Source organism: Canis lupus, chromosome 1 (assembly GCF_011100685.1).
Source record: "Canis lupus familiaris isolate Mischka breed German Shepherd chromosome 1, alternate assembly UU_Cfam_GSD_1.0, whole genome shotgun sequence".
Classification (NCBI taxonomy): domain Eukaryota; kingdom Metazoa; phylum Chordata; class Mammalia; order Carnivora; family Canidae; genus Canis; species Canis lupus.
Window position 1 is genome coordinate 103,142,646 of NC_049222.1, and position 12,053 is coordinate 103,154,698.

Here is a 12,053-nt window from a genome sequence, read left to right on the forward strand (position 1 = left end):
CTGACCTCATGAGGGGTTGGGGTGGACAAGGGAGGCTTCCTTAAGAAATGAATATTGAACTGAGGGTGAAGAACAGTCTAGGTGTGAACCAGATTGGCAATGGGACTAGTAGGGATGGAAGAGCATTCTAGGCCGAGAAGAGTAGGTGCAAAGGCCCTGGGGGAAGGGCCAGGCCGACAGGCGTGGTCTGGTTATACTAGTTACTACCATATTGCAACAAACACCTGAGAATAGCCATTGTCCCAAGCCCCTCCAGGGCTGCTGGTGGCCGTATCCCTTTCTGGAACACCCTGGACTGGCTCACGGTTTTCTGACTGGCTAGCTCTGGGCACAGAGATGGGGTATGGGGGGTTGCTCCAGGATCTTGGTCTGATGGTTAATACCTCCCACCTTCCTGTTACCAGTTAAATATTTGGAAGACAACCCCCAAGGGGAGGATGGAACTTCATGTTCTATGCTCCCACCAGGCAGGATTGTTCTAGAAGACGGAGCAGGAGAGGTGAAGGGCACCTTACCACAAGCAGGGCAAAGAGGATGACTCCGCAGCTCCACATATCTGCCCGGCGGCCATCATACTTCTCCCCCTGGAAAGGAGAAGGCCCTGCCATGACTGAGTCTGTCCACCACACTCCTGCCATGCCTCCCTCCTCTCCACCTGCTCACTCACCTTAATCACCTCTGGACATGCATAGTGGGGGGACCTGAGGGAGAGAGGTGGTGTGAGCTTCTGGCCGGCTTCTCACTCCCTCCCCGGGACGACGGAGGCCAGGCCCCCACTCACCCACAGCTGGTCTCCAGGAGGCTGTCCCCCACCTGCAGGGATGCCATGCCAAAATCTGCGATGCGGATGTTGTTTTTCTCATCCAAAAGCAGGTTCTCAGGCTTCAGGTCTCTGTGGCTGAGGCAGGCAGGTGGGGCTCAGGCCTCTGGTCTCCTCCCAGAGGCCGAGGCCCTGGTTACTATATCTCAGAGGTGGGCCCTTCTGGAAACTATTATGGACAATTTCAAACATGCTCCCAAATAGAAGAATATAAGGAAGCCCCATGTGCCCATCCCCCAGCCTCATCTGTTACCAACTCAGGGCAAATCTGTTACCAACTCAGGCCTTATCTACACCCATACATACTCTCTTTCCTCCACTGGATTATTTAATAGGAGACCCCAGATAGTATATGATTTTATCCACAAATATTTGAATAGGTACTAAGTGAGATATTCTGAGTTAAGAGGGCTAATGTTGAGCTATTTCCATACTGAATAATAATAATAAGGTCACCCCAAGCCAGTCACTGGTCCCTTCCTGGAGACACCTGCCCTCTCCCCTGGAGCAAAATTCCTCAAGTTTTAAGGTTTGATATCTTGGTGGGGGAGCGCTGAGGATTCTACAGTTTCTGTTGGAAGTGGTCAGTAACTGGGTCATACCTGTTGTTAAACATGTTGACTATTGCCCCCTAGAGGTCAGTGTTTTTAATGTCAGGATTTTGACAGGGTCTTGTCCATAGGGAGGTGTTGACAATTTAAATGGGATGCTTTTCCATTACCAATCTTTACTCCCTGCGGAACTCTGAGCCCCTCTGCCCCGATACCCACCCCAATCTCTATCCCAGAGACTGAAGGAGTGCAAACAAATAAGGCTGAAAAGACAAGCTCAAGGCCATTCACCGAGAAAAAGATGGTATTTTCCTATGGACATTTACATGCCAAAAAAACAAACTTCAACCCTTACCTCACATCACAGACAAATATTAATTTGAAATGTATCATGGGCCTAAATGCAAGAGCTAAAACTATATAACTTCCAGAAGCAAATGTAAGAGGAAGCCTTAGGGACCTTGAGCTGGGCAAGGATCTATAGACTGGGCAGAAAAAGCATAAACTGTACAAAAAATATTGACCAACTTGAGTTTATCAGAATTTAAAACTTGCTTTTCAAAAAACATTCCTACAAAAACACAAAAGTGGCGTGCCTGGCTAGTTCGTTTGGAACAGTGTGTGACCTTTTTTCTCTTTTTTTTGGGGGGGGTTTATTTATTTATTTGAGACAGAGCATGGCGGGGGAGGGGGGCAGAGGGACAAGGAGATTCCCTGCTGAGCATGGGGTGATCCCAGGACCATAAGATCATGACCTGAGCTGCAGTCAGATGGTTAACTGACTGAGCCACCCAGGTGCCCCAAGCGCACAACTCTTGATCTTGGGGTCCTAAGTTCAAGCCCCACATTGGATGTAGAGATTACTTAAAGAATTTTTAAAAGTTGTTTAAAAAAATTAAATTAAAAAATTTAAAACTGAAAAGCATGTCACAGACTGGGAGAAAAAACTTGAAAAATACAGTTAATAAAATATTTGTTCTTAGAATAAAGAACCCTTAGGAGTAACTCCTAGACCTATCTTTTCTCAGAATAAAGAATTCTTACAACTCAATAATAAAAAGACAACTCAATAAAAAATGGGCAAAGGATCTGAATGGACATTTTTTTCAAGGAAGATAAATGAATGGCCAATAAGCACATGGAAAGATGTTCTACATCATTAGTCATCAGGGAAATACAAATCAAAACCACAATGAGGTACCACTTCATACCCGCTAGGATGGCTATCAAAAAGTCAAATGGGGGCACCTGGGTGGCTCAGTGGTTGAGCATCTGCCTTTGGCTCAGGTCCTGATCCTGTGGTCCTAGGATTGAGTTTTGCATCAGACTCCCTGCGGGGAGCCTGCTTCTCCCTCTGCCTGTGTCTCTGCCTCTCTCTCTCTCTCTCTGTGTCTCTCATGAATAAATAAATAAAATCTATTTTAAAAATTTTATTTATTTATTTATTTATTTATTTATTTATTTATTTATTCATGAGAGACACACAGAGAGAGAGAGAGAGAGAGGCAGAGACACAGGCAGAGGGAGAAGCAGGCTCCATGCAGGGAGCCCGATGTGGGACTTGATCCCGGGACTCCAGGATCATGCTCTGAGCCAAAGGCAGACACTTTAACTGCTGAGCCACCCCGGTGTCCCAAAATCTTTTCTTTAAAAAGTCACATGACATGATAACAAGTGTTGGCAAGGACATACAGAGATTGGAACCCTAATGCACTGCTGGCGGGGATGGTGAAGGGTACAGTCGCTTTGGAGAATGATCTGGCACTTCCTCAAAAGGCTAAGCAGAGTTCCTACATGACCTGACTACTCCACCCCCAGAGATGTACCTGAAAATTGAAAACACAGGTATGCACTTGAATGTTCCCATATTCATGTTATTTACAACAGCCAAAAAACAGAAACAACTAAAGTGTCCATCAGCTGGGGAATGGATAAACAAGATATGGCATATCTGCACAGTGGAATACTGTTCAGCCATGAAAAGGAAGGAAGTACTGACACATGCTACCACATGGATGAACGCTGAAAACATTTTGCTGAGTGAAAGAAGCCAGACACAGACCACATATACTATGGTTTCATTTATAGGAAATGTCCAGAATTGGCAAACTCATGGAGACAAAAAGCAGATTGGTGGTCGTCGGAGGCTGGGGGGAGGGTGTGTGTGTGACTGCTTAATGGGTACAAGGTGATGATTTTGGGGGTGAGGAAAATCTTCTAAAATTACATAGCAGCAATGCACAACACTGGGTCCACCAAACCCCACTGAATTTTATACTTTAAAAGGGTGAATTTTATGATACATGAGTTACATCTCAATTTTTAAAAAGGAATAAAGATTTATTTTGGGGCTGCACCACACTGGCTTCCAGTCAGCCTTGTGGGCAGCGCTCATCCCAGCCTCCCCTCCGCTGCCCCCTCACCAGATGGAGTAGCTGTGGCAGAAGTCCAGCGCCGACACGATCTGGCGGAAGAACTTCCGGGCCTCCTTGGGTGTCAGTCTCCCCTTCTTTACCAGGTAGTCAAAGAGCTCACCTCCGGAGACATGTTCCAGAACCAGGTACCTGGGGGGACGTGGAGGGGCCAGAGGGCTGGAAGGGGCATGTGGAGGACCAAAGAGCCTGGTCTCCCTCTTTCAAAAGCCCTTGGACCGCAGCACAAGACCTCCATCCCACTGTAAGCAAAGAATCCCGTCTCCTGAGACCCGGGACAGGGTGGGGGTGGGGGTGGGGGTGGGGGTGGGGGGGAGACTTCAGTTCCCATGAGTCCCCGGGAGGAGAAGACTCCAGTTCCCATGAGTCTCTGGGAGGAGGGGGAGAAGAAGACACCAATTCCCATGAGTCCCTCAGCAAAAGAGACTCCAATTCCCATCAAGCCTCTGGGAAACGAAAACTCAATTCCCCCCAGCTCTAGGCAGCCAACTCCCATGGCAATTTTAGGAGTATCAGTACTCTGACTCCTAGTTATTTCAGGAGATAACGACAACTCTGTTAGCACCTGGAGGATAGAAACACCTCAATTCTCACAGGACGCTGGGACATAAAGACACCCCCGTCCTCCACTCCCATCAGCTTCTGGAAAGCCGAGCCTCTCATTTCTGTAAGCCTCTGGGAGGTAGAAACTCGAATTCTCATTAATTCCTGGTAAATAACGACTGCAGTGTGCACCAATCTAAGTCAACGACCATAAGGTAAAAGACTACAAGTCCCATTAGCTCTTGAGAGGTTTAAAAGTTCCCAACTCTCAGAAGTTTCTGGGACATGGGCTCTTAATTTTTTCCATCAGCACCTGGACCCCTAAGACTCCAAATCCCATCAGGCTCCGGGAGGCTAAACTCTGATTCCCACCAGCCCCTGGGAACAAGAGTTCAATTTATATGAGCTCAGGGAAGGCTGATAGTCCTCTGTGAAACCCAAACTCCCATGGGGCCCCCTCTATCTACCTAGGTGGAGTGGGAGTGATAGCTCCAGCAGTTGGTGACAAAGCCCCTCCCTGCTGCCACACCTGGGGCAGCCTGAGGACTACAATTCCCATGAGCCCCTGGGGCCGGGCCGCTTCCTGCCTGGGGAAACCCTGCCCAGCATCTGATGGGTATTGGATGGAGTCAGTTCATTCTGGGGACTCTGTGGTGGGGGCAGGAATCTGGCCCCTCACCCGCTGCCTAGCCCAGCTGTCCCTTGGGTCACCAGAGTCAGACAAAGGCCTGTTGTCTGTACCGTAGGCAGCTGGACTCCACTCCCATCTTCCTGGAGGGTAATCAACTTTGAGACACAGACTCGGAACTCCTAAGCAGGCCATTTTTGGGGTGTCCATCACAGCACCCATGGTTATGAGGGATCAGGAGAGGGGTGGTTTAGGAAGGAGGATTCACTGAGCCTCAGGCTTTGCTAAACTCCCATTGCCTCAGTGAAGAGGAGTAAGGTGGGGATCTGCCCTTAGCAAGCTGGATCTGGTTGAGGGCATCCAGATTATCTAGCAGAGAATGTTCCCTGTAGTCCAGTATGGTGGGGGCCTGAGGCTGGGAATAAGGGCCAGGATGGATCTCTGTCCCCCATTCAGGATGGCTGATGCGGCTGTCCTGTTGCTAGGGCATATTTGGCCCTTCGCATCAGTCTAGGCCAGTCGGTGTGGGAGCAAGGATTATGTGTGTGTGTATGTATGTGTGGGAGGGCCTCTGTGCAGTAGCAAAGGGACAGACTGGCCCTTCCGTGACTCTAGTCAGGAGACCTTAAGTCTCTCCAGGCCCCTCCAGGACTTGTTTCCAGAAAGGTCCCACCCTAGGAACTTGGGGTGGGGGGTGAAAGGGGGGCTGGGTGTCTATAAATACCTACAAATATTTCTTGTTCTCGTAGACATCGTGCAGCTTGAGGACATGTGGGTGTTCAATAAGCTTCAGGATGGCGATCTCCCGCTCCACCTGGGGGGAGCACGGGACATGGGAATGGAGGTCAGCATGGCCCCCATCCCTCCCCTCAGCCCCAAAGGGATCTCCTCCTCCAGTGCACACACACCTTCATCAGCACTGACTCCGACAGCTTCTCCCGGTTCACGATCTTGATGGCGACCTTCTGGCCCGTGATGCAGTGCACCCCGAGTTTAACCAGCCCTGGGGAAGCAGGACTGAAACTGGGGGGGGTGGTCCCAGAGCCCTCGCCCAGCCTCTGGCTCCTGAGTCTCCATTATGACCCCCTTTCCTCCTCCTTTCCCTGCTGGCCTGAATCACCCTGACCTGGGCTCCCAGGGCTCTGACAGCTACCATTCCCACAAAACACATTCTCTTCTTGCTGTTGCCTGTAGACATAGACATTCTGTTTTGTCCGCCCCCCCTCCTTTAGATAGTCTCTACACCCACGTGGGTCTCAAACTCATAACCCCGAGACCAAGAACCAAGAGCTGCAGGCTCCACTGACTGCGACAGCCAGATGCCCCTGTTCTGTCCCTTCTGGTTGTCTGTCCCTCTCTGCCTGCCATCACCTCCATAGCCACTCCTGATTCTCTCCCTGATTCTCTGTCCTCATGTACCCCTTCAAATCCATCTCTCCACAGAATCTTTCCTCACTGTGTCTCCATAATTTTGTCTCCCTGCCTGCCTGATTCACCCTGTCTCTCTCTCCCTCTCTCTCTCTCTCAACCCATCACTTCCTTAAATTCTCTGCTCTTCAATCTTCTGGAGACTCCATGTCTCCCAAGGAATATACTTTCACATTTGTCTCCTTCCCAGACCATCCTCCTCCACCTCCTCCTAAACCCTGACCTTTTAATCCCCTCCTTTAATCTGGTTTTAGTAGCAGCTGTAGCTGGGAGCATGCAAACCCCAAGAGTATGCCTACTTCCCAAGGGTAAGGCCCAAAGCCACAGATCCTGGAGTTCAGGCCCCCAGCCCTCCTCCCTCAGTCCCCCTCACCCAGGAGCCTGGGCCCCCAGTCCCTCAGCCCCTCCTCCCTCAGACCCAGGAGTCCAGGCCCCCAGCCCCCTCCTCCCTCAGACCAAGAAGCCCAGGCCCCCAGTCCCTCTGCTTCTCCTCCTTCAGACCCAGGAGTCCAGGCCCATGGCCCCTTCCTCTTCCATAACTCAGGAATTCAGGTCAGTGACACCTTCACACCCTTACCACTAGGATCCTGAGGTCTGAGCCTTTCCCTTCCCTGTTGCCCTGGAACCTCAGCTTCACAAGAGATTGAGGGCCCACCCCTGGGCCTCCTGCCTAGGACACGGGTGTGCAGCTCCTGCTTCACACCCACCCACCCTCCACCTGGCAAGAAAGAGGCCCCGACTGGAGCCAGCCTTTAGCAACAGCAAAGGATGACCCCTGATTCCACAAGCACTCCTGGGAGATTTGACTTTCCCTGTCAATTTCTGTTCCCCACACTGAGCCAGCATGCTGGAATGGGGAGAATGCTGCAGACCCCATCACCCGAGCCTCACTGCTGGTCACCCAGACAGCCTGCCAGGAGAGCCTGAGGCCCTCCTCAGCCAGAGAGCAGTGCAGAGGGAAGCGGCTGCCCCGGGGTGCACCCCCATCCCGTGGCGTACTGCAGCAAGCACCTCAGCTCCTGGTGCAGGCTGATGATCCCTTGCTGCAGGCCGGCCTCCCTTCCCCATCGTGGCCCTGGAGCCCTTCCAACTTCTGACCCCCATGAGGTGGGAGCCTTTGGGCCTCAGCACCTCCCTCCAGGAGTCCAAGCCCCCAGCCCCCTCCAACCTCGGGACCCAGCACACTGGACCCCAAGTCCCCTCTCTGTGAGGGACCCCTGGGTCTGGGCATTCGGCCCCTGCCCTTTGAATACCCATGAGTCCCGCCCTCTGCCCCCAGCTCTCCAGCCCCCCGCCCCAGGTGTCCCCTCCCCAGGCTCACCTGTCTGTCCTTTTCCCAGCGTCTTCTCCAGGCGATAGGGGCCCACATATTGGGCATGCTGGGGTGGGTGTGGGTGTGGGTGCGGGAGGTGGTAGGCGGGGGAACCCCCGCCCCCCTCCTTGGCCCCGGACGACATGGTGCCCTTGGTCCCGGCCCGACCGGCCCCCCGGCCGCCCCCCCTGCGGCAGGTCGCCCCGTCCCTCCGGTGGGGGCCGGCGACAGCTCCGTCCCGGCCCCCCCGGCTGCTCCCCACCTCTCCGGGGGTCCCCAGGGGGCTGGGCTGGGCGCCCCCCCCCGTCGGCGGGCCGCGGAGCTGGGGGAGGGGGGGCTGGCCCGGGGGAGGGGGGGTCAGGCCCCGGGAGTCAGCATGGCCCGGGGGGGCTGCGCGGCCCCCCCTCCCCAGCCCGTCCCTGGCCGGCCCCCCCCTTCCTGCGCCTCCCCCCGCCGGGGGGGTCTGAGGTGCGGGCCGGCGGATGCTGCAGGCCGAGGTCCCCCCCACCCCCCCACGCGCCCTCTCTCCTCCGCCTCCTCCTCCTCTCCTCCTCCCCCCGCCACCTCGTCCTTTCTCTCCGGCACGCTGACATCACCATCCGGGGACTCCGGGCCCTTCCCCAAAGTTAACCCTTTCGGAGGGGGGAGGGGGAGCCGGGGCAGGGGGCGGGCCTGGGCGCCGGAGGGATGGCGAAGAGGTGGGAGGGTGCAGGGAGGATGGAGGGATGCCGGAGGAGAGAGGATGGAGGAGAGGCAAGGGACCGAGATGCGGAGCCAAGAGACCAGGGCAGGGATGGAGCCGCACAAAGGGAGAGGGAGTCTGAAATAGAGACGGGGACACTCGGCGACAGCGCTGGCGCAGGCAAGGGACCATGCAGCGGTGGGCAGAGACGGAAGAGCAGGCAGGGACGAAGAGCTGGAGAGACAGAGACAGGGAGATGGAAGAGATGTGATGGGGACCGGGAGAGACAGCGATACCGAGAGAACCGGGCGGGGAGACAGAGAGACAGGGACAAGGCGGGAACAATGTGGAAGAAAGACAGAAGGATGGAGAGTCAGAGAGAAGAGTGGGAGAGAGGTGGAAAGGGATGGGGGTCAGGAAGAGGAATGGACAGGTGGAAAGGGAGAGCGATGGCGAGGAGAACCTTAAACCCACAGTGGTGTTGGTACCGGTCCACAGGTGCACAGGTGCAGGGCACATGCTGGGGAACACAGGGACACACTGCAGGGGCAGACTAAGAGGGAAATAATTTGGGAGTTGCCCGACTAAGACTCATCCCTGCTTCTCCAGGCCTCCAAGCCTGCCCTCACCCCCAGGCCTCCTTTCCCCACCAGCACTAGGGGACCCATCCATTCCATTTAGGATTCTCAATGCTCCCGTTGAGAACCTTCCAGAACTCCCTTAGGTCCCTGTGTGTTTAGACCCCTGAATATTCTCTGTGCCCACAAGAGGGTCTCCTCAATCTTTATATGGGCCTTCATATAATTATACACCCCCCCACCATGGCACATCACATAGATATCCACATAATCCAGGACTCCCCCATATCAAGTACCCAAAGGTGTTAGGCATCCCTTTAATCCCTAAGTCCCCTAGAACGTGGATCCAAGAGCTTCTATTCTCTTAGTCAACCATCTTCATTCCATGAACCTTTATTGAGTGGTAAATCTGAGCTGGCACTATCCATATGCTGAGGGGACGGCAACTATCCCAATCAATCAAGATCCCTGCCCTGTGGAGCTCCCACTGCAGTGGGTGAGGCGAGTGATAAGCAAGATGAGCAAAATATTTGGTATGTTTGACAGTGGAGACCAGTGCTAAAGAGCAGATTAAAGCAGGGAGGGGGACAGGAAGTGTTCATTGGGTAGAGTATGATTTTTGATATGGTGCCAAGAAAGACTACTCCAGTGTGGGGATGTTGAAGGAAAATGAGGGTCCGAGCTGTGTGGACAAAGTACCTTCCATGTAGGGGATAGCAAATGCAAAGGCCCTGTGGTGGGAGTGTTCCTGGTGTGTTGTGGGAACATTGAAGGCCCTGTGTGGCCAGAGGGGAGCAAGTGAGGGGGAGAGAGAGAGAAAATGAGGCGAAGAGACAGATCATATAGGGCCTTAGAAGCAGCGTAACCGGGCAGCCCCAGTGGCTTGGCGGTTTAGTGCCGCCTTCAGCCCAGGGTGTGATCCTGGAGACCCAGGGTCAAGTCCCATGTCAGGCTCCCTGCATGGAGCCTGCTTCTCCCTCCGCCTGTGTCTCTGCCTCTCTCTCTCTCCTTTTTTTTTTTTTTTAAATTTTTTTAAATTTTATTTATGATAGTCACACAGAGAGAGAGAGAGAGGCAGAGACACAGGCGGAGGGAGAAGCAGACTCCATGCACCGGGAGCCCGACGTGGGACTCGATCCCGGGTCTCCAGGATCGCGCCCTGGGCCAAAGGCAGGCGCCAAACCGCTGCGCCACCCAGGGATCCCTCTCTCTCCTTTTTAAAAAAATATTTATTTATTTATGATAGACATAGAGAGAGAGAGAGAGAGAGAGAGAGAGAGGCAGGGACACAGGTGGAGGGAGAAGCAGGCTCCACGCTGGGAGCCCGATGTGGGACTCCATCCCGGGACTCCAGGATTGCGCCCTGGGCCAAAGGCGTCTAGACGCTAAACCCCTGAGCCACCCAGGGATCCCCTCTGCCTCTCTCTCTCTCTCTCTCTCTCATAAATAAATAAAATATTTTTTTTAAAAAGAAGCTGGGTAACCATATGCCTGGTATTCTGTAATTTTTTTTAGTTATTATTTTTTTAAATTTAGGGGCCCATGGGTGGGTCAGTTGGTTAAGCATCTGCCTTGGGTTCAGGTCATGATCCTGGGGTCCTGGGATTGAGCCCCACATTTGGCTCCCTGCTCCACGGGGAGCGTGCTTCTCTCTCTCCTCCTCGCTTCTGCTCTCACTCGGTATCTGTTTCTCAAATAAATAAAATCTAAAAAAAAAAAAAGATTTCATTTATTTATTTGAGAGAGAGAGCACAAGCAGGGGGAGTGGCAGAGGTAAAGGCAACATTTACATGTTGTAAATAATATAAACTGACTTGTACCTAGGTGTATATAAGTTTGGGAGGGTAAATAACAGTCCCCAGAGATGCCCACATTCTAATTCCCAGAACCTGTGCATGTATCACCTTATAGAGCCAAAGGGACTTTGCAGATGTGATTGAGTTGAAGATATTGAGATGGGAAGATGATCCTGGTTATTGGGGTGCACCCTAAATGTAATCACAAGGGTCCTTCTGAGGGGCAGGCAGCAGAGTCAGAGAAAGAGATGGGATGATGATGGAAGCAGAAGCCAAAGCAATGCAGTCACAACCCCAGGCGTGTGGGTGTCCTCCAGACGCCAGAAGAGGCAGGAAGCAGATTCTCTCCTAGAGCTTCCAGAAGGAACACAGCCCTGCCGACACCCTGGTTCAAACTCAGTAAGAACCACTTTGGACTTCTAACCAGCAGAACTATAGGATAATAAATCTGTTGTTTTAAGCCACCAAAAATTTTTTAAAGATTTTATTTATTCATGACTGACACAGACACAGAGAGAGAGAGAGGCAGAGACATAGACAGAGGGAGAAGCAGGCTCCTCGCAGGAAGCCTGATGCAGGACTCGATACTGGGACAGGGGACTATGCCCTGAGCTGAAGGCAGAAGCTCTACCGCTGAGCTACCCAGGTGTCCCCATGCCACCACATTTTTTATAATTTAAAGGCAGCAACAGAAAACTAATACAATAGGGTACAGGGGTTGGGGGTGGGAGCCCAGATGAGAGCTATTCTGTTCAGTGCTACAAACACTGCCCACTGTGCGTGTAGCTTTTATGTTGTCTTCCTATTTCCGCCCCAAATATAACCTGGAACACACCAGGCCTGGCAGTGAACACCAGCACCGGAGGCTGAGTACAGCCTTCTCCTGACGGGGCGGGACCTCTAATGGGAGACTGGGACCGGGCTTTCTCTAAGCCCAGCTCAAGGCAAACACCTCTCTCAGGCCAGGCGTATTCCCAAAGCTGAACCCCAAAAGCGGAGAACACAGTGGGCTCGCCTCCCAGGGCACCTTGTTTGGGCATTTTGCTTCAGGTTCGTCTTTCAAGAATCCCCTCCCATGCATCTGGCAGGTCTCAGGGAGGATTCCAAGAGCTAGAGCCTGGATGGTAACAGGTGTCTGCACAGGAGCTGCAGCAAGGACCAGGTAGCCCCCTTTGACGACTGGGGAAACTGAAGCCAAGAGAGGGGTGAGGTGGGCCAAGGGTGCTTACGTCAGATGTTAGAGGTGACAAGCCAGGGCTCCAGGAAAAGGTGGGTAGGGGGTC

At 53.0% G+C, this 12,053-nt stretch overlaps 1 protein-coding gene and 1 long non-coding RNA gene across 4 annotated transcripts in view; one reads left to right on the forward strand and one right to left on the reverse strand.

The window, feature by feature from the left end:
* BRSK1 (BR serine/threonine kinase 1) overlaps window positions 1-7,950 on the reverse strand; it is a 17,923-nt gene extending 9,973 nt beyond the window's left edge. Inside the window, exons 1-7 of one of the 2 annotated variants that reach the window (XM_038527794.1) lie at window positions 7,724-7,950; window positions 5,883-5,977; window positions 5,703-5,788; window positions 3,795-3,935; window positions 782-898; window positions 668-701; window positions 516-584 (exon numbers count right to left, since the gene is read on the reverse strand). In XM_038527794.1, the coding sequence (XP_038383722.1) occupies window positions 516-584; window positions 668-701; window positions 782-898; window positions 3,795-3,935; window positions 5,703-5,788; window positions 5,883-5,977; window positions 7,724-7,859 (678 nt within the window). In that variant the 5' untranslated portion in view covers window positions 7,860-7,950. Of the gene's footprint in view, window positions 1-515; window positions 585-667; window positions 702-781; window positions 899-3,794; window positions 3,936-5,698; window positions 5,789-5,882; window positions 5,978-7,723 lie in introns of those variants that run through there. The other variant, XM_038527795.1, reaches the window with a different exon arrangement.
* Window positions 4,150-6,167, forward strand: LOC111098870. 2 transcript variants are annotated; one of them, XR_005354459.1, is made up of 2 exons: window positions 4,150-4,561; window positions 5,724-6,167. It is a non-coding gene; the product is annotated as an uncharacterized LOC111098870 (long non-coding RNA). The 2 variants fall into 2 exon arrangements; XR_005354460.1 differs by lacking the exon at window positions 4,150-4,561 and adding an exon at window positions 4,969-5,124.
* Window positions 7,951-12,053: the final 4,103 nt, after the last annotated feature.